This window comes from Melozone crissalis, unplaced genomic scaffold (genome assembly GCF_028551555.1).
Source record: "Melozone crissalis strain CALT ecotype California unplaced genomic scaffold, PUWL_Pcris_2 ptg000042l_1, whole genome shotgun sequence".
Taxonomy (NCBI): domain Eukaryota; kingdom Metazoa; phylum Chordata; class Aves; order Passeriformes; family Passerellidae; genus Melozone; species Melozone crissalis.
In genome coordinates this window covers 11,220,667-11,245,016 of record NW_026535820.1, presented here as the reverse complement: position 1 = coordinate 11,245,016, position 24,350 = coordinate 11,220,667, and the positions used below count along the sequence as shown (strand labels likewise).

At 34.2% G+C, this 24,350-nt stretch overlaps 1 protein-coding gene across 2 annotated transcripts in view; it reads left to right on the top strand.

Annotated features, from left to right (window-relative positions):
- SNTG1 (syntrophin gamma 1) overlaps window positions 1–24,350 on the top strand; it is a 311,971-nt gene that overhangs the window by 245,296 nt on the left and 42,325 nt on the right. For both annotated transcript variants that reach the window (XM_054284649.1, XM_054284651.1), the window contains exons 12-13: window positions 893–931; window positions 20,273–20,389. In XM_054284649.1, the coding sequence (XP_054140624.1) occupies window positions 893–931; window positions 20,273–20,389 (156 nt within the window). The remainder of the gene's footprint in view (window positions 1–892; window positions 932–20,272; window positions 20,390–24,350) is intronic.

The following is a 24,350-nucleotide window of genomic DNA, read 5'->3' as shown; positions in this document are numbered from 1 at the left end:
AGATCATTCAGTTACATTCCATATAGAGACCTAGTTGGCAATATCTTCAATTTAAATATGTTTTTTTTCTAGGTATTAGGTAATTATCATGATTTACAAGGTTTTAGATTTAAAAGGTTGTCAAAAGCTTTCACAGCTTATGCTTAAAAAACAACATCTTTCTTCTAATAATGGTAGGAATGGGTATGTTCTACACATAATTCTCTTTGTATTGGACACTTGTGTCAGAAAGCTGGCAATGTTTGTTCATAGGGAGTCCATGAACTGCAGGGCTAAACAGAAACTCATCAGGGAATTAGGTATCTCAGCCTGCTTTTCTTGTTCCTTTTCACTTAGGGATATTGTTGAATGCTTTAAGAAAAAATTACTTGAACAATTATCAGAACTGATTTTGCATACTTAATTTTGCACCTAGGGTAAAAGGGTAGAGTAAATGCTGTTTCCAAAGCTGTTCCAACCCAAAATTTCATCATTCCTTAAGGAAAGGAACTTGCCTACAGATTGATGACTTTGGTAATTGGCAGTAAGTTGCTCTGAAATAATTTTATTTAGAGTCTAATATTCTAGTTTAGTTTATATCTTCTAATAAGAAGAAGGAAAAAAAAGAAAATTGCACTTTGTTTCAGAATTTAGAATTAATTTTGTGTGTATGCACCACTTCTGGGTTCTAAACAGCAAAATGAACCACAGTAACCACAGAAATATCCCATTGTTCAAATGAGCTTGCCAAAGGTTTCAGTTCCTTTACTGCAGGAGATTTTATTTTCTTTTTTGCAAGCATAATTTGGAAGGGAGAGTCTAATATATGTGTCTAAAATCCAGTTGGATTTATTTGTTTTGTTTCTCATCCTAGTGACTGAGTATTAATCTATTTCTTTATTCATTTTTATAGATTAAAAAAATCAACAGGAATTTTCCCGTAAACCAGCAGGTAAGAAAAAGAACATTTGGGCTTTTAAATTTATAATCCTAATTCTCACTTGAACTATCTTTATTTTTGTGTGGTAGCTGTTCATTATCTACCTGAAGAATTCTCATCAGATTTTCTTTAGAGAGTACCTTGGTGTTTTTACTTTCTCAACTCAAAGGGAATTAGAGTGTTTCACCAAAGTAATCTTTTCAAATTTACCTATTTGATGCAGGTATATATACTTTTCTTCAGATTGTGTCTTACCAATTTTACTATAAAAGAGAAATGTTATCATTATCCTTTACAGAATTAACCAGAATAAATCAATGTTCCAAAATTCTTAAAATGTATGGTTGGGTTTTTTTTGGCCTATTGACAAATTCAGTCATAAAAAATTAGTATCTGCACAACTATTTAAAAAAATATGAATAAAAATTACCGGGTAAAACTCAGTACACTGTACAGTTAAGTATGTATATGTTGTGTATGACCACTATTAATTATATAATGATAAGTTCCACACAAAGAAACATGTTAAGGGGAAACAGAGCAACCTGATTCATAAGAAAGAAAAAATTGCTTACTCATACAAGGGGAAAAATATGTGTAGGACTAAGCTGTAAATTTACCTTCAAGAGGGGAGATTTGAGGAAGAAAAGTGCTTTCACCTCCCTTACACCAAATCTTCAGTTAGCGAACATATTTCTCTGTTCCCTTTCTCTGGTCCAACTTTATTTATATGGAATTGTGCTGAGTGTAACTCACAAAGGAAGGAGATACTTCTATTTTGTTTTCTGTTTTCTTCATGAGAAGATGCACAAATGTAAAAAATTAATGAAAATAATATAATACCACCAATACTAACAATAATAACAACTATATGGGTAAGTATAAGTGAAGCTACAATAGATGAAGTTAGCATTTGCATTTGGAAATTTTCATAATAGTTTTTTTTAGCATCAGATGCATAGAGTGCAAAGATATGCTCCTATCTCAAAAGAAGGAATAAGATACTGCTTAATGAAAAAAAGCAGTTAATTGGTTCCATTTTCACTGTTATGGTGAACTTACCTCTTTGCTTTCATTACTGTAAAAATAAAGACAAAAAGTATATAAAAAACAGTTAAAATGTTCCACCACTCTAACATATAATTTAGGGATCTCTGCTGTTTTGGTACCCTTGGCACATGGGGTCAACAAGGCATTTTATTCTTCATTAGAACTCCTGTGTAAAGCAAAAATATCTTTCCTGGCTTGAATAGCTTTTTGGCCATGATCTTTGTCAGGACAGTCTGCAATTATAATGCATTCATCTCTCATCAGCACCGATCATTATACTCCAAAGGAATTACTGTGGAGCACTTCAAGAAACTCAGTCAAAAGGTCAAACTGGAAAGAGAGGCTGATTTGATTAGCAGTGAGACTGGAAGGGTCTTGTTGCCTGTCAAATACTGGAGAAGAAAAAGGTTTACTTATCTGTGGATGTCTGAAATTTTAGGGAACATTGAATTCAAAAACAGATTTCCATTTTGGCTTACGTTATGTAGAGAGGATTGTAGTTTTTTTATCATAAAATAAGTTAGGGAAAATCTAATTTAAATGAAATGACCTAATTTTAATGAAATAGGTAAATAATATTTTTGAGTAGAGTCAGAAAAGGCTACACATATGTAAGGTTAATTTCTGTCTTCATGTGCAGCAAGTATCAACATGGTACGCAGAGAAGAAAAAGGACTCTTTACTTGTTATATCAAAACATAATTTATCTTAAAATTAAAGTACCATCTCAAATAGTCTTGTCATCTTGATTTTTTAAAATAAAATAAATTTTTGTCTAAGAGGTTAAACAGCTAATTTTAACTTCTTTCTGCAAACACATCATGAACTTGAAAGCTGTCTTCATCCTGTTATACTTTTTTTTTTTTAAAAAAAAGCTGTGTATATTTAATTTCACTTAACAAATACCTACAGGTTTTTTTAATGAGCACTAGCAGGGTAATTGAAGTTTTTTTTTCACTTAGAGTATATATATATATATATTTGTATATATATATGTGTGTGTGTGTGTATATATATATATATATGTGGATTTTAATTAGTTAAGTAAAAAGGAAAGACAGTTGTCAAACTAGAGTCAAGGAAACAACCCTTAGGATTCCTTAATGAAAATATTCTTGATATAGAGAAGACAATAGGAGCACAGGCAGACCCATTAGCATTACCACGAGGAAACAAATGTACCTGAAAAAGTGTGTAAGATGCTGTAACTCCAGCAGTGTTATCCAAACATCTCAATGTTGCAACAAGTTAATAAGATGAAAGAAAAAGTAATTAAAAATGACTTGTTGACTGTACATAATGTGGCAGCTTTCCTTTAATGCAGTAATTGTGAAAGTAGGTTTGTCTGGAAAATCGTTAGAAAGATAAGATCTATTAATTAAAATTTAAGGATCAAAGGTGATGGGTATTGATAAGAAGGTGGTAATTATTTGGACAGATGAAACAATAAGAAGTTCTCAGAATGGTGGTAGTACATTAATAGTGGTGGAAAGATGATGCAAAAAATGCTGGAAGAGGACCCCACAGAAAAACAAAAGAAAAAATTGAAGAAGATTGTGGGACAAAAGGGAAATAAAGCTCCCCTTCTCTGAGTTGACAGTGATGAAAAGAACTCTTGAATTGGTAAAAAATAGAAAATTAATTGTGTTTTCTATATTGCAACTGCATGCAATGGATGTAAATAGTAACACTTAGGAGTATAATAGCAAGTAGTTGAGAAATAAATTAATTTTGGACTCAAAATATACTGAATATTTCAAATAGGCACTAAGAAATATGATGTCAACAAAATTTCCATAAATTCAGAGAAAAAATTATATAGACTTCATAGCAGAGAGGCACAAAGACATTAGAATATTTCAAGGCACCAGCCAGAGGCTTCTCTGGTTGATCAGCCAAGATGAGAGTGGAAGCATGGTCATGTTTCCTCTGATTACAGCAAATGTCAGCTCCTGCAAGAGCCATCATTAGGCAGGTGAGTTTGGAAAGGCAGCATCAACTCCCTGCTAGATCTTTCCATATGACAGGTAGTAAACTGATGGTGTAATGAGAACAAGCACTGCCCATTTCTTTTCAATTCCCAATCTTTTCACTGTCCACAATGAAATTACAAATGTCCTGATCTCGGCTGAAAATTGACTTGATAGCGTCTTAAGAAATGAAAATTAGGCAATCCTTATAAAGCCTTCTGCTCCTTTTCAGTGTGAGAAACCAAATGTAGCCTCCAGCTAGTAGAGATTTTACTACAAATTATAACTCTCATTTTCTATTTGGAATTCATTGGGATTTGGCTTTTACTGGTTGCCATGCCAGGAGGATGAATTGGCAACATGTGGCTTAGGTACACAGTGGAATTCAAGGTTTAGATAGAAATCTTAGTCAGGCCTGCAGTTCACCTCTTCCTGTCCCTACATGAATAAGTAAAACATTCATAAACTGCAGCTGGGAAAGTCAAAACTTTCTGGCTCCCATTTCACTCCACAAGGCAGTGGTACAAAGCAGATACTGCACGTGGCAAATTCGGGGAGTGGATTTTTCATTTCCTTGATTATTGTTACGTTCACATACAAGTTCACAAATGTAAGAAATAGACACTTGCTTCTCTATTACATGGCCAAACAGTCAAATCTCAAGGTTTCACATGAAACAGATAAAAACATCATGGCAGAGGAGTGTATTTTAAATTTCCTTTTCTTATGTTGTATGTCTCATCTCTGTTACGATGAATATAAAGGGTATGACCCTCCACCTTTCATATGTTGAATTGACTAAAAAAAAGTATAATTGGGAAGAATGCTGTAATCCTTTTTTATCCTTTTTTTTTTAGCACTATTTCTTTTCTTTCCACAGGTAGCATGAGACTTTTTGAAATATTTGTGTCTACAGAAGATAGGAAATTTTCATGAAGTAGTTTTGGGTTTTGTGTGTCATGAAATAGTTTTGGTTTTGGTTTTTGGTGTCCCTTTAGAATGTTCCTGCTTTATGGGAAAAGCATTGGTAGCTGGTCTATTCAAAGTGGACAGTTAATAATGGGAATCATGCGACAATGAGAAAGACTGTTTAACTGTGTTTAACTCAGTTTTAAAACAAGATCATGGCATAATGAACTGATGCCACACTAAGGCCAGAAACTGGGGTATCATTATGTGTGTTAGATTCCACAGTCAAGAACCCTGTTTTGCAGATAATATTTTACATTCTTGATGGCCAAGAATGGGGTGATGGGATGCATCTGATGTCATTAAAGTATACATTGTTATACCCATTTCCTTTTACTTCTTATATAATGTAATAAAAACAGCTGTACACATCTGTACCAGATCAGCTGTGTTGTATCACCTCACATTCTGCTTCAATAGGGTGTTTGTTGTCCAGATTTATTAAAGTTCCACGGCAAGAACAATCTCATTTAAAATCAATTCTAAAAGTCTGACTTGGTGAGCTTATTTAATAAAACCTAACTTATATTTACTATATAAAGGTGAGTACACACAAATGTCATGGTGACTGTCTTGCCTGTCAGTCAAGCCAGTGTTCTTTGCTTGGAGACACAACACATAAAGATGTGTTGCATCTCTATTGCATCTGAAAAGGTGAATTCCATTGCTCAGGTGAATTGATAGGACTGATGGGACATCTATTCTACTAATAAACACCTGTATGAAATAAAACATATATCTTTCTTTTTTTATTACTAATTGCAGGGTAATAGGCTCCATTGCTGTGTATTGGTAGTTTAAAATGCAGTGATTAAGCAGAAAGTTCTGAAATATGACGAGTCCTCAAAAGAAAACAAGTCAGTTCTAGAAGTACATTAAGACCAGTGCTTTTTTCCCCCTCTCCTTAGTGTATTCTTTTTTTCCTTCCTAATTTTGCATGTCTGTTGAATTAATTATTTTCCAATATTCTGTTCTGTGGTACCTCAGAGTATCCATCCTGCAGCTCTTGACTGACAGTTACTGAACTTTCAGATGAAATGATACATCTGCTCTGTCACCATCTGTTGTCACAGTAAGGATTTGATCAGGTTTATTTTGAAAGAAAATCTCTGGAATGAAGCTTCTATTGTTAAATGATTATATAAACACACAGGGGAAGCTGAGTTCGTGCTGTTAAATTAAGCAGAAGTGCACAATAGGGTGTAAATTGTGTTGGGCTAATTCCCTGCCATTGTCAGTCATCTATGGCACTCAGCATGGATTATTGCTGCATAACATATACCCTTGAAAGGCTTATGTTGCTTATTGATACTTAATTGAACTTTCTGTAAAATAAACTGAATATCTCGATCTATATATATCTATCTATATCAAAAAGTTTCTGTGCTTGACACGAAATATTTTTCCCTGAGCAGTTTCTGTAATTTCTTTAGATGCTTCTGAGGCAGTATTTGTTATAAAAACTTTGCTTCCTGTGGCAAATAAAAGATTTTTCTTCCTTTTACACTGTAGTTTGGAATACCTTCTGAACTTCAGGGCATAAAAAATTTTAGAAGGGCAATACACATGGTAGATTGTCAAAGATTTTAGGCTGAGGAAACCATGTTGACTTTTGAGAGGAAGGTCAGGCAGCTTCCTGAAGCTAGTTGATTACCTGATGAGCTAGATAAAATTCATGTTGTGAGCCACTTGATGTAGTTATTGGATAGCAATGCTTCTGTCCTAGGGCTGCATACCTTATAGCTCATGAGAGGATGAAAGTAATTGGGACACCTGCTGGAAGTTTAGATGATACAAAAGAGTGATTAGATCAAGTTCTTATTTAAATCTCAAAATATAAGTCTCAAGCTGTGCATCAAATATTTTCTGCATGTCCAGCAAATTCAATTTTGCCTCAAGTAGAATTTCATCCTCATTTACATATTTTCTCATTTATTTTCTTGTATTTTTTTTTCTAGTACTAACTCATTAGTGTTACAAGTATTAGCTTTTTTTTTTTCCCACCTGCAATCTTAATATCTCTCTCTGAAAGTTCCTTTCAGTAAGGGTAGTTTTCCTGACCAAATTCAATAACCACATCTGTTTTGGATGTGTGTTCATACTTTAGGCAATATGTGGTGAATGTACTGTATCTCCATTAAAGGTTTAAATAGGACAGGTGAATGAGGTTGTTCTAAATGCCTTGGTCCATTGTAGACCTTTCAAAGTGAGTGAAATAAACAGACATATCCCACACAATAAATTGATAAGGAGATAAAAAATTTTACTTACTTTTGGGTTTGAGAAGAAGAGTTACTAGTTATTGTACATTGGTGCTCTAAAGAAATAAGCAGATAAATATAAATAAATAAATAAGTATTAAAAATTATATATTTATGCCTATTTTGGGGTGATAGCTATGGCTTAAAGGTATTTAACTATGGACAGCCTGATCTACTGTTTCTGAGATTAAGGTACTATTACCAGATCCATCACCTTCTATTTACACACTTGGGTGTGAATTCAGGCTCATTCTGATCCCACAGGTCTTGTGTATCTTTCTGTATGGTGCCATAGTTTCAAAAGGAGTCATATACCTCAATTGTTACATTGGTGGTTGGGTTACAAGATGAAAGACACAGGTCTGACTTTGTGAGTGCTGTAATTTCTAGGTTACAATAATAAGAGCTTTCCCTTTAGCTGTTACCTTTTGCAACAGGATGATCTTAACATCCTAATAAAACTGGATCCTGTCTGAATGCATCCCAAGGTGTTTTGAATCAGAATGCCATAGCAGATGTAATCAAAGGAATAATTGCTTCCTGTTTTGTCATAACATGAACAAATACTTGTTCTCCCCAGAAGCTTAATTCTGTATCTATGGTGAGGCCAGACAGTGAGAAACCACTGAGTTTGAATAACAAGCAAAGGCATTGCTTTTATTGCATCATTTTACCCCATCTTCTATTTAAATGATTAAATCCCACTTTAAATATATTTGGATCTGATATATTGCCATTTACCCAAGAAATGGGATATGTAACATAATGGGACAGTGAAAGGAATGCCTGCAATTTAAAGGAGAGATTTTCTGCAGGATTTGGATAGTTATGATATCTAAGACTGGAAATAAGTAGCAAACATTAAGCCAAGAAAGGCCTTTTATTCTACTAGAGTGAACGTTTCCATTTTTTCATGTGTCTTTTGGTTGGATGGGATAGCTACTATTCAAACAGGCCAACAAAGCAGTGGGACAGGAAGCAACTTTCAGCATTCTTTATTGGAAATAGATGCCTTAATGATGCATATGTCCTGTAGAAGTTCCTGAGAAATGGTAACAAAAAGAAAAAATAAGGAAAAGTGGGAAACAGAGTTACCGTCTTGAGCCTGTCTGAGTTCAAGAAGCTTTTGGACAACGTCATGATGCTATTCTTAGGTGTATTCTGTGCAGGGTTAGGAGTTGGACTGAATCATCCTTTCCAACTCAGCATATTCTATGATACCCACAAAATAAATAGGTCTTTATTTTCTTTTCCTTTTCTTTCCCCCCCAGTTATACATAGAAAGATTAACTGTAGGTGAAACCTTTTCTTCCTTCTAGCCTCACCTTAAATAAGGAATTGTTAATATCCGTAGCTTACAGACATGAATTTGTTCTGTCTGGTCAGATTGTAATTTTCATTGGAGGCTGAGGCTAGAAGTAAAAATGTTGCAATGCTTTATTGTAATGTCTCTTTTATTGCATCAAGTGAGTGTAAAATTTCCCAGGAAAAACATTAATTTTAGTATACTAGAAGGAAGGTGTTCAGTAAGCCTATACACACATTATTCCTTGGGGAATTGTATCATCTAAAGAAATTAATTGGAATCAATGAAGCATATACTTTAACTATAGATTTTTCTATTGGAGGAGCAGATGGGACTCAAAAAGGCATAAATAAAGTATATTTAATTACAGTTTACTTCAAGAGGAGAAATGAATAGCACTTCATTTTTCTCATTACTTATTCTACATCTGTGCAGATGATCGGTGCTTCAAATCACAGCTTCTTATCAGAAAAATATTTATTCCCTTGAACTTCTAAAAACAGTGCTTATACAGAACTCTGTTGACTGCAGGTGGTCATTTGTTTTCTCTCTCATCACAATAATAGTCCATGGGACCAATGACAGAGTTGCTACCTGAATTTCAGAAAATAGTTGTACTATTTATATAATAGTACAAAGTAATTGACAATTTATGGGTTACCTACAAATGAGGAAAGAAAAAAATAACACTGAGAAGTATTAATCACTGAAAATGTTTGAAGGAAAACTGTAAAAAACGTAAAAAAATGTAGCTAATTGCAAATGCAGAAACATCCCCTAGAAATACATAATGTTACAACACTTTTTTGTCTTTCCAAAGAGTTATATGTCCTGGTAAGGAGACGCTGCTCAGCGAGCAATATCTGTTATATGGTTAGAATAATAGAAAATATTTGCTTTCAATCTTAGTGTTTTTGGAAGCAAAACTTAGTAAGTCTGTCATATTTTGTGACACAGCAAATAGATACTTAGCAGTGTCAGGTCAAAAAACTATACTCAGGAGCTGACAACTGACAAAATTATTTCTTTATTTATTCATTAAGAAACATTTTACCTTGTTGGAATATCACTCAGCAATGCTGGGTTGCAAAAAACAAAACAAAGTCAAGTGATATAGCGTGTGCAGGTCTGAAGGTCTGAGGAGGTGTAAATAGGTAGGAAATTCTGTGCCTGGGCTTCTTGCTCTAAAACAGGTCTCCTCCTTGATGGCTCTTTTAGTATGTAAATGCTGAGTGACCAGAGTCACCCGAGCCAGCTCAAGAGTACTCACAAAGCCCAGCAGGATCAAGATACAGTAGTGTACAGTTTCTGGCTGTTTTCTGCAAATATACATCCAGAAGTCCTGCTGCTTCCCATTATTTCTTTAACAGCCTACTGTTTGTAGTACTTGCTTAGAGGAAGCAATAGTCACTCATCACTCCAACCTATTGCTCCCACGCGCCTGCCCTGATGGCAGTAGGTGGAATAATGCAGCCAGCTCTTCTTCCCCTCCTGCTGAAGTAGGCTGCCGTTCAAAACCAAACCCAGACAGTGGGAAAGAAGAGGATCTGGTCCTATTATGCAAATAGCATCCAGACCTCTGAGACCTTGCAAAAAAAGCTTGAAAGAAGAGAGGCTCTCTTGCGAGAGGAGTGACTTCTGGCTAAGTATTAATTGTGAGTTTGCATCCATCAATTGTTAAATAATGTTCCTGCAGGTCACTGTTTGCACTTCACAGGGCCTTGAATTATTTTGCCAGGATCTCTTCTTCAATCAGACAGATGGCACCCTCGGAGGAGTTCTTAAGTTATCTTTCTATGGGTGAAGGAGCTTGCTTGTCCCTCTGTAGAACTCTGTGGATAGAGAGCCTCAACATCTTACACTGAAATTTGGGCTTCATTCGGGACACAATCTTAATTTTATGGGTTGCTTCCTTCCATTTCACACGATAGTGGGACACTTTGTGTTAAAAAAAAAAATATGAGTGGAAGAAAGCTCTGATACTGCAAAATGAATCTCACTTGGTACTTTTTAAAGACTGAGCTTTTCCAATGAAACTGCAAAATTCATGGAAATGCTGAGATGCTAGAGACAAATTAACTACTGACAGGCATTACTCCACTCCAAAGTAAGTGTAGTGTGAGTTCAGTAAATATTATGAATGCTACTACTAACTCCCTGCCACAGGCTATTGGCATATGACCAGCTATAAGAGTCCTCAGGACAGCCTAGATTCAATCTAAACACCAAGAAAATTAAAACCGTCTTTATTATAATGGAACCAAAACAGAACCAAACAGAAACAGAAAAATTAAAACTATCTTTATTATAACAGAACCAAAACCCCATCTTGTTAATAAATAGGATATGGAGAGAAGCGTGAAAATAATAATATGTAGAACATGCTGAATATAATGTTCTTCATCTAATCACCCCCTAAGATTGTTTTTAGCTTCTGGAGGTGATATTTTAGCAGTAGTTATCCTCTACCTTGCCTTGCTCTTTCAGAATGGGACTGCATGCTGGTTCTCTTTCTCAACACATTTGAATTTTAATACCACTGTTTGCAAATGATATTTAAAGTAGTTCTGGAGTAGCGTCATTTTTCTTTTCTTCATAATCCAAGAAGAATTTTATTTACTTTAAGAATGTGTAAGAATGCAAGTTACATATCATTACTTTGGTCCTTTAGTAGCAACTTTATTCTTGTCTCATCTGACTTCTCACTTCCTTTTTCCCTTCCTCTTCAATCTCTGTAGTATATCAGGGTCCTTCACAAATCATAACATTTTCTCCCCCTGTTTACAGTTGAGAAGGGGTGATAGGATATATCTTTCATTGCTGCTTGTGAGCAATGTCTTCATTCTCAAGGGTACTTTACCTGCAAGCAATCTGTACTAAAAATTCCTTTACAGAGTGTATTTTAGGGATGAAATCTCCAGTGAAAGACTTGATACACAGCCTCTCTGAAAATTAGGGTAGATAAAAAGGGGGGACATTTAGAAAATCCTAGGCAGCCAGATGGATTATGAAATGTGAACTACTGCATACGATTTGTATATAGCAATGAAATAATGTGAAGCTATAATAAAAACAATGCTGAAGCTGGTTTTTTTTTAAGAGCAGTAAGTCAAGACCACTTTAAAACAGATTCCAAGACAGATATGGCTGCTTTGAGATCCAAGAATCACAGAATAATTTATATTGGATGAGGTTTTGTAGGTCATCTGGTCAAAATCCTCCTCAGAGAATGCCCTACATAAATCAGATTGCTCTGAACTTTCCCCCATCAGATTGTGACTGTTTTTAAGTATGGGGATTTCATAACATCTCTCACCAAAAGTAATTGAGAAATTTAAAAAACCCTAAAAGGCATCAGTGGTGCTTTACTGCATAATTTCTTTGCCATAGTGCTACAAAATGGACAAAGTGAGTAAATCTCACTGTCTGTCAGAGTATTTACTCTGGATTTCATCTGCAGAGTATTTATTTGTTTTTATAAAAACAGCTTATTTTTCAGGCTTTTGTGACTGAAAGTTCGAATTCTGAAGGCAGTTGAAAGAGAAAAGCAGTGATCCATAACATTATCTCTATTCAGCTGTAGTGGAAGATCATTGGGACCAGTTTGTTTAAAAACAGGTTTTATGTGTTCAACTGTTATTTTTTTCAAAAGTAGTCTTCATTTCTTTTATAGATATATTTGAAATACATTTTAAGTTGAAGGAAGATAGTGTATAAGTGCTGTTTGATTTTTCTAATAAAAAAGAAATACTTCTGTTATCTATATATATTAAATTTATGGATTAATTTACAATTTTTATTACATTATATGATTTGAATTTTTACTGCATTGTTCATTTTTTATAAATAAAGAAGAGTTATTATCACTTCCTATTTAGAAATTAAGCTTAATTAGACCTATTGCTTAATGGTCTTGAAAACTGTGAAATCATTAGACAAAAGATTATTTGCTGAAGCTAATAAGATACAAAATTACCTTAGGGAGTATTCTTTATTGATTTGATTAAAATTTTATAACACCTCTTGGATTTTTTTTTCCCTGTTAGTAACTGGTAATAGTAACATTGATTCTCCAAAGACATTGTGCAGATGCAGCAAAATTTCTCATCTGTAGGTTTCCAAGTTCTGTATTGAATTTGAAAATAAAATTTCAACTCTTGTTGACTTATTTTTCTTTCAGTTACATGCATTGAGTGCTTAAAAGAATTGTTTTATTTCTGAGAGGCAAAGTAATGGTGCTCTAAAATTTTTAAAGGTTTTATTTTCAATTTTCAATTTAAATTTTTGAAGGTTTCATTTATTTTTATTATTCTGGAAGTTTAAAAGCAGTAATTGTGTTCTCTGAGACCCCTGAGAAAGTCCTAAGGACAGTTTCAGCTTGCAGAAGTCTTTTTATTTTGATAATGAGACAGGCCTGAAAATAACTGTTCTTCAGTAGAAATAGTAAAAGAAATTCTGCAAGTATTGATAGCTATTTTCATCAGCTGCCATCTAAATTATTGAGAATGAAAATGTAAAAAAGTACGCATGGATAGATTTATTCTATTGAATATTGATGTTGATTCCATGCAATATTTAAATAAAATATTTTAAGTTTAAAAAGGCTTTTGTATAATTACATATATTTGTGAACTACTAATTTTCAAGCTTTGTTCTCACAAAGATATAAAAATATTTCTAAGCCAGATCTTGTGAGATCATTGATACCTAAAAAGGGGATTTCTCTCAGGTGTGTTTATTTTGCTGTGCAAATAGCAACACCAGAGACTTCAAAGACAACTTTAGGATACAGTGATTATTTGCAGGTTTATTCTGGCTTTGTGAGCACTTTGAAATGTAAACATCTGATTTTATAGAAATGTAATTCTGATGTTCTGCAAACTCAAAACATTTATTACTAAAATTCATTTCAAACAACCTGTACCCCCTCATCTGTATTTTCTGTATACTCAGTCATTTGGGGTTCTTCCGTGTTACCATCTCCTTTGGGCTCAGTTTAGTCAGCTCAGGATGTGAGCAAGGCAGCTGCACGAGCACTGTGATCTCACAGGGACAGCCACGTAGCCTAAACTGCCCTGGTCCTGTCCAAGTTCTGCTTGCCAGTCTTTTTCAGAGAGACAGAGAAAGAAAATCCAAAAGTTATCTATAGCCAGTCACTGAAATCTAATTGAAAGATACTCCTGGGACAAGTTAGGAATGGTATTAAATGTTTCTGTAAATATTTCACTCACCCTGGTACTTAAGAAAGATAAATATTTAGTTGTTTGCTCAGTTGTTTGCGCATCAGAAATCTGAAAGGCACTGTCTGGTGACTTGTAATATTCTGATCTTTTTCTTCATTCAGCATCTTTCAGTAGTCTACCCTGAGGTGAAAAAGATGAACGTGATAGGTTGTTCATCAAAAGGGAGAGGTCATGCCCTCCAGTGTGATTATTTGAAGTAATTTTGTTTGACCCATTTTTATTTTAGGCATGAAAAATACATGCTGTGTACTTTTAGAAGAGGAAAAAAAATGCCATTAATCAAAAGACAAGTCTTAAAACCAGTCAAGCTACTAGACTTTAAAATAAATGATGTTTACTTTCTTTTCACATGAGTGCTGAGCTTGCTGTATTGTACTGTTATCTATTTTAAACCCTTAAAATCCCCCAGAAATTTCCTCCTGGAAAAAAATTTGCAGCCGTTCTTGTGCTTGTTCCTAAATTTCACCTCCAATTTCAGGTGACAAATTAACAAGTAGGGATTCAAAAATGGCCATATATCAAAGATTTTTTTGTGTTTTTCCATAAAAGAAAGCAGAACCCTACTGGTTCCAGTAATACAACAGTGAAAGGAGGGGGAAATGATGGTAGTGTGATATATAGTAATTATTTTAGTCAGGAAATGTGTGAGACATGCACATTTTCAAAGTGTTTGCTGAGAGCTGCTCTGTTGAGAGTATCAGTGAAGATCTGAAGCCTCTCAGGTCAGCTGTAAAATGCCTCTGATGTCATCAGGAATGAGTCTCCTCAATGGTAATCCTGGTAATCAAATTAACCTGCTCAGGGCTGTTCAAATTGTGTTGATGTGTAAATTGCTTGGAAGGTGAGTTATGTGGTGAATAAATAAGAGAAGTCTTCAAGAAGGAGAAGGGTCAGTCAGGTGAGGAAGGCAGATTACTTTAGATAACACGAGATTTTATTTTTCATCATCTAGCTACCATACCTATTTAGCAGGAAGATGCTTAATGCTGTATAAAATGCACACATTCCTTGTGCATTTCAGGGAGTTTACCACATGCTGGCTAGCTACTCTAGCTAATTTTTTATCTTTTTTTAATTACCCAGTCAATATCCTGGAAGACAGGACTAGCGTGAGCTATTTTTATACTGATTCCTACTCATAATTTCACACACATAATTTCACTCCTGAAATTAATATAGATTGGTATCTAATACTGCAGTTTGCAACCAAATCCATCTTTGCAATAACAGCTGCATAAGGTCTTTCTTGGAAAAAGTCTGTGCTTTCTAAAAGCTAATGACCCCTATTAAAATGAACAAATTCTAATTGTAATGAATTTTAAATACACGTAATTGTGCAGTGACTTGAATAATTTAAGAGAGGCAAAAAATCCCAACTTCTAATGGTAACATTTTGACAAAGGCACACAGTTGCCCAATTAAGGTTCAAATTGACTTTGTTGTTAGAAGAATTTATTTCAATAAACAGCTACTTAGAATTCTTAAATAAGTAAAATGAGTGCTTTGAAATAAGCTGTGACTATTAACATGTAGCACTGGATAAAAAACCCAGTGAGTGAGCCAAAATGTTTCTGTGGATTAGTAGATAATAACAAGAAGAAGAAACCTGGAAAAGCAACACACAGTTCTTTACCTGTTTGGGAAACTGTCCTGTATCCACATGTAGCCATAATTTTTCAAACTGTGGAGGGAGTGATGGCATGCATCAGTCAATATATAGTCCTGAGTTCTAGCAAGATCCAGTACATCTCATTGGGAAAGTTTTTGCAAGTTTATGCAAAGTTTTTTCATGGGATGCTGTTGGATGTAACAAATTGTTGTGCAGGGTTTTCGAACAGCACTGCTAATTTTTGACAGATCTCTATGGAGGTCCAGGCAGGTTTTACTACTGTAAACAACTGTCTTTGCTCTGATTCTGATGTTATTTGATAAGAGAAAATGTGCTCTGTTTTCAGTTTTTGATACCAGTTTTCATTTATCTGGATTGTAAGCAAAAAATCACCTTTCATAATTAAGAAATATTTTCTGTTTTCTCTGACATTATTTACTTCAAGACCTGATAATATTGCCTCAATTTTTGTATGGTCATTTCAAGAATAGAACAAGACAAAGCCAAACGGAAAACCTATACTCAGCCTTGGTCTGGTAGCAAGATGACAAAATGAATTCTTACACAGAAGAAAATAAAGTTGTGAGATACAGTACGTGTGTAATCTTAGATTAAATAATCTATCTGTAGTTGAGTGGTTCAAAAATATGAAGGTGATCTTTAGAGCTGTCAGTGAGAGCTGAAGTTTTAGTGAACTATCTTTTATTGAGAAAAAAAAAATTCGCGGGAAGTAAAAAAAATGTGGAAAGATTAGCAGGCTTTTCAAAAACCTGAAAAACAGGATAGGAGACATTTTTACTTCATTTAAAATAGGGCAAAATTTTTCAAAATTTTATGTCATTAGTTCTTCTATTGACTTTGAATTTTTTTTTAAGCAGCATAAAATTCCTAAGCGTTTTCCTAAACCATTTCCTAAGCAGAATAGATTTTGCAATGATTGCGTTGTGACTACCCTTTTTCTTCCATTTTTTTCTGACATTTCCAGTGTGTTTTTAAATTGTTTTTCTGCTAAAAATTGACTATAATTAATATTTAGACTATACCAAAAAACTATTTTAAAAGTAAAGAGAAAATTATATTAAAACCAGAGTAGAGAGCATTATCTGAATTTATCATCCCTCATTACTTTCCCTTCTGTATTGTCTGACATATTTATTAATCTTTGGATCCCATGTTCATCCTGTCACCCTACAGCACAATTTCACACAAAGTGAGTATGAGTATTAGACTTGCCAGATAAAAAGCTGTCAGTGCATCCTTTCTGATCTTTGAATTGCCTCACTTTTATGATGTCACATAGATATTACATTTCATTTTGGGGAAATGTTCTTGTATTTTTGTCTTACTATTCTTCCTAAAATATAATGTGTAAAAACTCTGAAAAAGTCACCCTGATAGTCAAGGCTGTTTAAGTCATTTTTAGCAATATGTTGGACTGATGTAAAATATGGCAATTCATCTTGCTTGATTAGGATGTCTCTGTGATTTAAGAACATACTAAATTACAAGATTATGGATTTTTGACTGAAGAAATTGTCCTGTTTCATTTATCATTTCGATATAGATTTTTTTTTAAATTGTCCATGATTCAAGTCATAAACCATAATGACTTATTGAATCTTTGTTACTGAACCAGCAGCCACTAAGTTAACTAATTTGTGTCACCATTTGATTTTGAAGAATGAGCTGTTGAGGTAAGTTAGAAACCAGGAATACAAAAATTATCTTTCAAATGGAATGCAAGTTATAAATAAAATCTGTTTTCACCACCCCTTCCACATTTGTTGATAACAATCAACAGTTTTATAGGGACTCAAAAAAACTTGATAAAATTAAAAACTAACTAGATTTTTTTATTTTATAAAGGAGCAAGCTATGCACTCTCTATTTGTGATTAGCATTTATATCTGTTCATCACGTGTCTGTGCTAAGCATTTATTTTCAGAAATGAAATTTCTGAAATTTCATAATTTCATGAAGTGCCATATGTGCCAAGTCCCCATGTGCAGCTACACTGAGATACAATCCAAAACTCTCAGTCATATATTGTATTCATCCAATATTTCTGTTCATATATATGCATGAACTATTAATTTTGTATATTACATGAACTAATAATTTTGTAAGTTACAATCCCTTTCAAGCAAATAAATTTCTCTAAGTTTTTTTAGGTCAAAGCTTTTTTAGAAGTCAGAATGTTTCCCAGTAGCTGTTTCAAAAATGTCATCTACTTTGCCACAAAAGTGAAAATTTTCAACAGTTTCTCACCTTCATTTTATAAAAAATTGCAATATTTTATATAATTTCACACAGTTAATATGTTTAGATAAACTGAGATCACTTTAGGAACACTAAAAGTCATCATAATTCTCATAGTTATCTATTAAAGTAGTTATCAAGTATTTGTTTAGTTTTGCCTTGTTTTCCAGAATGTAGCCTGAGCTATTTTAATCCACAGATGTGAATATGCACGTGCACTCAAACAAACTTGTAAATGTTCCTAATTATAATCATACAGCCTTTGCTTGACAGTTCCTCTGTGTGTTGAATAGCAGGTATTGAGCCTGAAAGAGAAATGTTTTTCTGTTAATAAAACTTTTGGTGTGGCAGGCTGTCAGGAAAATCAGTCTAATTTTTCCTCATGATCTACAGGGGCAAAGGAGAAATATCTAAGGGAGCAATTGCTCTAAATTTCATGGCTGCTTTAGTATTGAGTCAATCAAATGTGGAATATCAATACCTCTGCACAGCATGAGTGACTGTATCCTGTTATTGTGATGAATAGTAGATGTAGAAATATGAAAGAGAAAAACAGAAAGAGAGGATTACATACAATGTTACAGGGATATTAAATATCATCAGGCAAGATGATATCTTACTGTGTGTCCAACTTAAATTAAAGAAATCAAGATGAAACCAAATTAATTCAATTGAATTGATTTTGAAGCATAGATGTCTCAGTTCCTAGAAATTAGACATCATGCATTTTCTTGAGTTATAGACAGAAAATGTGCCAAACTTCTGCACACAGTAGTACAGTTTGTTTATACTTTCACACCTCTTCTTTGTAAAACCACCTCAGTCACTGAGATCTAGAGACTAAAGTCGAGTCAGAGGGATGAGGATCTTATTTATGGATAGCATATGAAACAGCAGAAATGAGAGATATTTGAATAAACATTGAATTGAAATAATTTAAAACTTCTCTTACTTTACCAGTCAGTTGTTTGTTTGTTTGTTTGTTTGTTTTTTCCTTCTGAACTGCTCTTCATTCAGGAATGAATGAGATTTCAGAGAACATGGCTTTTTAGTTATTGCATAAAAATACAGTGTTTAGCATTCTTTTTGATGGTTGAATATTCTGGTACAGATCTGTCTTCTTTTTGACTTTTATAAACTTATTTAGTCACCAAACGAGCAGATACTTCAACACATGTTCTTCATTGAACCTGAGACTATATGACAGTTTTAGTGTTTGATATTGACAAAATAATTAAGTATTGAGGTGTCCCTGTAGTAAGAGAAAAATGGACCTTCTCCCTGTCTCTGGTTATAGACCATAAAATATCCAATAAATTGTGACAGAGACTCATAGTGTTGATTTCATACAAGGGGATTTTGAAAAAGCTAATAATTTCCAGTGTGTTATGAAAAAGAATACAACCTCCCCTGTCACCCCCCCAAAAAAAAAAGAAGAGGGAAAAAGAAAAACAATAGACACACTATTTATTTAATGCATATTCCATGAAGAAATGTTGCTGAAAATTCTCTGCCCGAAAGTACAGAAATAAACTAGTGTAAATTTCTTTTCAAAAGGTACACAATGTTTAAAATCTGGGAGGATAAAACATGCAGTGAAAACATTCATTTTAAGGACATTCATACCACTGGTGCACTTACAAACTTGTTTAGATTTTTACCTTTTTGTTTCATAATTATTACCATTTTCTTTACACTATTATTATTGACATTGAAGACAATGTCCTGTAACTTCTTTGTTAGTCTAGAGATCAGTTTCCCAGAGACGTTTAGAAATAGATCTATCCCATGAGCAGTCCTGTATGAAATATGGGTTGAACTATTTTCTGCAGCAGTAGTGTATCTGTGTGCACTGGCAAATGTATTTTATTACTAATGGCATGGTTATAAATCAAATGTCCCTTGATGTGTCTACTCCCTGTTCAGTGGTTCTTCAGAAGTTGGTATACTGGTGACTCAAGTTATTCTACTCTTTAAGATTTTGATATTGAATAACTCAAAATTAACAGGGTAGGTAGGAAATTACATCCTAAAGTGAGCTGGAATAAGTTATAGCTCAAACATCTGTGTCAGAAGATCTGCTGGTAGTGGTAAGACTCTACAGGATTCTACAACTCCGTTGTAGCTACAGATGAAGTCTGTTCAAAATAGTGACTGAAAAATAGTCGGCTAATTTCCTCTTTCTAAGCAAAAAGGTTCAAAACTCCTACACAGAGATTTTCAGGGAGTAAAAAAAAAAGAAAAAATTGTCATTATTTGGAAATGTAATTTGTAATGTCATATTGTTTAATGTGTGACTGTGAACTTGCATGTGGAGGTTGTATCTATGTTGCTGTATAATAGCAGCTGCTTGACTTAGAATTCCTGACTGGTGGCTCCTTACACTTCACTTAGATTAAATTTCACTGACATGATCTGTCAGCAAATATGTGGAATTCACCTTTAACACCCCTGGAGTATGTGGTTTAGGTTTTTTGTTGTTGCTAGTATAATAAGTATTTCTTCTCGTGCTTTTGCATTGTCCTAACAGGCGTCATTTATAGAAACTGTCAATGTATGATATTGTGTCTGGGGTTCAAAGTTTGCAGCTGTGTTAAATTTAACAGACATCAGTTTATGCGCATGAAATACTTGCAACACAAGAAAATTTCTGAGAAATTGTCAACACTATTGATTTTTTTGTCAGATAGTCTACATGGGCTGGACGGAAGAACGGGAACAAGACTCCCTTCAGGACCGAATGTACACACCAAAGTTTCTAGCACTGAGGGGATCTTCCCTGTATAAATTTATAGCACCTCCAGTAAGTATGTTTCTTATGCTTAGTGGGAATAAATGTTATTAAATAAAATATTGTCATATAATATGTACAAGTCTTTCACAATGAGATACCACTCATTGGGCTAGCAGGACTGTAACTAACAGCAGAGTTTCAGGGTGTGTGGTAGAGAAGTGATGGAAAACAACTCTTCATCAGATTGGGTATCTACAAGAACTTATTTTCCCACACTTAAATGAACACTTAAAAAATAAAAGAGAAATCTGCTCATGTTAAAAGAGAGCTTTTAATTTTCTTTTGGCAGACAGAACAGGCCCAAAGCAACATGGTTAGATTTAAACTGAACAATCATTCTAGAGAAACTGCTGAGATTTGGGGAAATACCAAAGCTTTTTGCATGCTGTAGAGATGGCAATATGTCTCTATTTAGATTCCATCCTGAATGTAAGTTTTTGTAAGTCTGAGAGCACCAAAAGGAAGGTAGGGAATAAAATGAAATTGGTTTAAGTTAAAATATTAATTGGAATCTCACTGGGAACACCAGGCAAAATTTTAGTGCTTGTCTTATACTCAGCAATTTACTTTCACTGTCTTATGGTACATCTAAGATGCAGTAAAGATCCTCTAGCTAACTTTTAAGCCCGTTGCTAAGGAGACAGTAGCAGTCGTATCCATGCCTGCAGCAGGAAGAGTCATGTGGATTAATTTTTCCTGTTTATTGGGTGACCTTTCTGACTGCTGCTAAACCCTGTGTTTGTCAGGCTGTAGCTCCTTCCTGCCTGAAACAGAATCATAAAATAGTTTGGGTTGAAAGGGAGCTTTAAAGGTCATCTAGTCCAACCTCCTTACAGCAAGCAGGGACACCTTCAACTGGGGCAGGTTGCTCAGAGCCTGTCTAACCTGGTCTGGAATGCTTTCAGAGATGGGGCATCTACCACCTCTTGGGGCAATATCTTCCTGAGGTAGTTCAAGGTCATCTTGCAAATCTTTAGATTGATCATCAGTAACTATTGGTGTTCATTTAGCAAAAGGTTTAAAAACATGTGAAAAACATGGGGAATGGAAGTAAGTATGAACTGAAAACATCATATGTTCAATGTTTGTAGACTAGTTCATGGGTGTGGGATTTTGGCTCTCTCAGGTCTATTAATTAATTTGTCAGGGTCCGATTAAAATGTCAGATTATGATAACAAGCACCTTAATTCAAAAACATCTATCCTGTCTTTGCCAGACCTACTTCAGCATTTGCTGCCTGTCAAGTAAAACCAACTCCATTCTGGGTACTAGATAGAATCAGAAACAATGATGAGAAATCCTGTTCAATACAAAAAAGGAAGATTATTCTTTTCCAAGAACTATGGAAGAGACTGCAAACCTCTTTCCTAAAGAATCATAAATTTATAGGAATAATATGCTTGTAGGGGGTAAATGTCTGATGGGGGATGATTAATGGGTGTGAAAGGAACATGTTCATATGAAGAACCTGAACCTCACTCATGGTGACATGAGTAAGGAAAATCTTGGCAAGCTGATATTGTATAAGACAAGAAATCCATCCTCAAGTTTTTATAGCTCAGCTGCAAGCACAAAATGAATTTGTATTGCCAGATTCTGATTCCTAGTCTAAAATAGAAAAAGTGTTCAAATGCAGAGAAAAATGTTTTCTCTTTATAGAGTAGGAGGGAAGCAGAATGATGAGAATGCTTTTTTTAGGACAGAGGAAGAGCTCCTACAGAGCTGCCTTAAAGACATAGAATCATAGAATGTTTATGTTAGAAAGGGCATTAAAATTCAACCAGTTCCAACATGTAATGTATATAATAATGGCACACTTCCAAAATCCTATTTTCTACATGCAAACTTTTCCATATACATTTAAGTTTGCTATTCTGAAGGTTTGTCTCTTCCAGAGATTAGAAAATACTATGAACAAAGTTTCAATGACAGTTTCAGAGCTTCTTTTTAGGAGATGTATAAAGTGTAGCTAAAATTAAAACTGCTTTATTTATATGTGCAGTATAAACTACTTGGACAAAGTTGTTTTCTGAAAAGTGGTGTCCTGCAAACTTTCTTAACCAGCAAATCAAACAAGAGTACTTCCCCAGGCTCTGCCAAAATCTAACACATTAGGGAAGCATGTGTTTAAACGATGTCTATCAGCAGCCTCCCCTGCCTCTTTTTTTATCTGTTTGATCAATAGTACTTCTACTTCCCATGCTCAGATAAAAGAGCAACCCTAGTATTTCTTATTTTAATTTTGAAAATTTTAAAGAAAATTACTTCTTTACTATTATTTTTTCTATTATTTCCTGGCACATTTTCTTCTTGAGAATTACTAATTTTGTCAACTCTAGTGGTTTTCAATTTCTTCCAATTTATAATTGGAAATTTACTTGAGAAAGAGCCACTAACATCCTTTCTTTTGCTACTCAATATTTTGAATTAAAACATTAAAAGTGAATGGTGCAACAATTTCTATGGGTGTCTTCATTCTACAATTACTTTTGTTTTGCACATATCTTTGTACAGAAAGAGTTTTGTTTTGACCTGAAAAGAACTCCCTTTACAGTTACAAACAAAATCAGGAAACCAGGGGAGAAGAGGGAGCTCTGATATTCTCTCCCAAAATGTGGAGCTTATCGTAAATTTTTAAACATTGCTCCAAATGACTTTGTGCTTCAGGAGCAATAATAATGACTTTTCCTCGTGGGACAATAAGACTTCATCTGGTGTGACTGGGTGTTGTGGGCTCAGTGGGACTGTAGCAAGGCTCCTCTCCCCATTTTTCTGTTCATGGTGAGAAATTTATCTTTTTCTCCATAGGAGAAAGAGTAGCTTTGTGGTTTAATACCCACAGTTCAATAAGATAGGGAAGAGTACATTTGACAACGACTGTAAATATAGAAAACTCTAATAGAAGAGGAACTGTAACACTGTGTTTTTGAACTTTTCATTCCTACCTGTGATTTCCTTAAAGGACCTTCCATTACAGCAATGTTTATAACTAAAAATTAGTTAGATATAGAATTTTCTCATACAGCATCAAAATAATTTTGATCTATTAATGATTACTTTCTCTTTAAATAAGAAATAAATTGATCTCATATAATATTTTGTTCCTTTGGCTCTAGAAACAATTAATTTTTTTTTACACTTTCAAAAACTTTGTCATGAATCTGGTAGAAGCAGTAATGTATGTTTCCATCAACCTCTTCATTGTGTCTAACAAATTTAATGATACAGCTGTCTTGCTTTGGATACCATGAAATTGATTATTCTTTCATTTATAACCTCAATTTGATCCTATTTTGTGCTTTCTTGTTTATTTTGACATTTTTAATATTTTCCTGTTTTCTGCTCGCATTTTCCTTGGAAATTTTATACACTGTTCTGATATTGCCTTAACTCTTCCTTTACTGAATACATTAATCTATCTCTTTCTGTCTCATTTAAGTCTTTACACCAACCCTTCCATGATTTAATTTAATTCTTTTATATATGCATTTTTCTGAGTAAAAACAGTTGCTTAAAATGAGCACAGTTAAAAACAGTTGTGAAATCCCAAAACAAAGAGGAAAATAAAAAAAAGACTATTCTTCAAATTTTAGTTTGTTAGAATTTAGGAGTAGATTGATCTTGTTAAGAAAAAAGGAAAAATTAACATCTGCCTGTGTTGCTTCGTGCTTGTTTTTTTTCCCTCTGGATCTCAAGGGGTGTGGGGTAAGTGTCTGGGACATTGCAAGGTTGGGCTCTGGTTTTATGGATCTGCAAACGCTGTAGGTGATTGGGAGCAAATAGTGGCACACAGTTACAAGGAGGAAAGTGATGAGAAGCGTGTTTTCTAATGGGGCAGGGCCCTGGCTCTGTGAGATGAAAATTCAAGGGCTTCATCCTCTCAGGATCTCACTGCAAACTCTGCAAGTTCCCTGGGGAAGAACCTTCATTTTGCATAGAGCAGGCTGCATGCAGAGGATCTGCATTGTA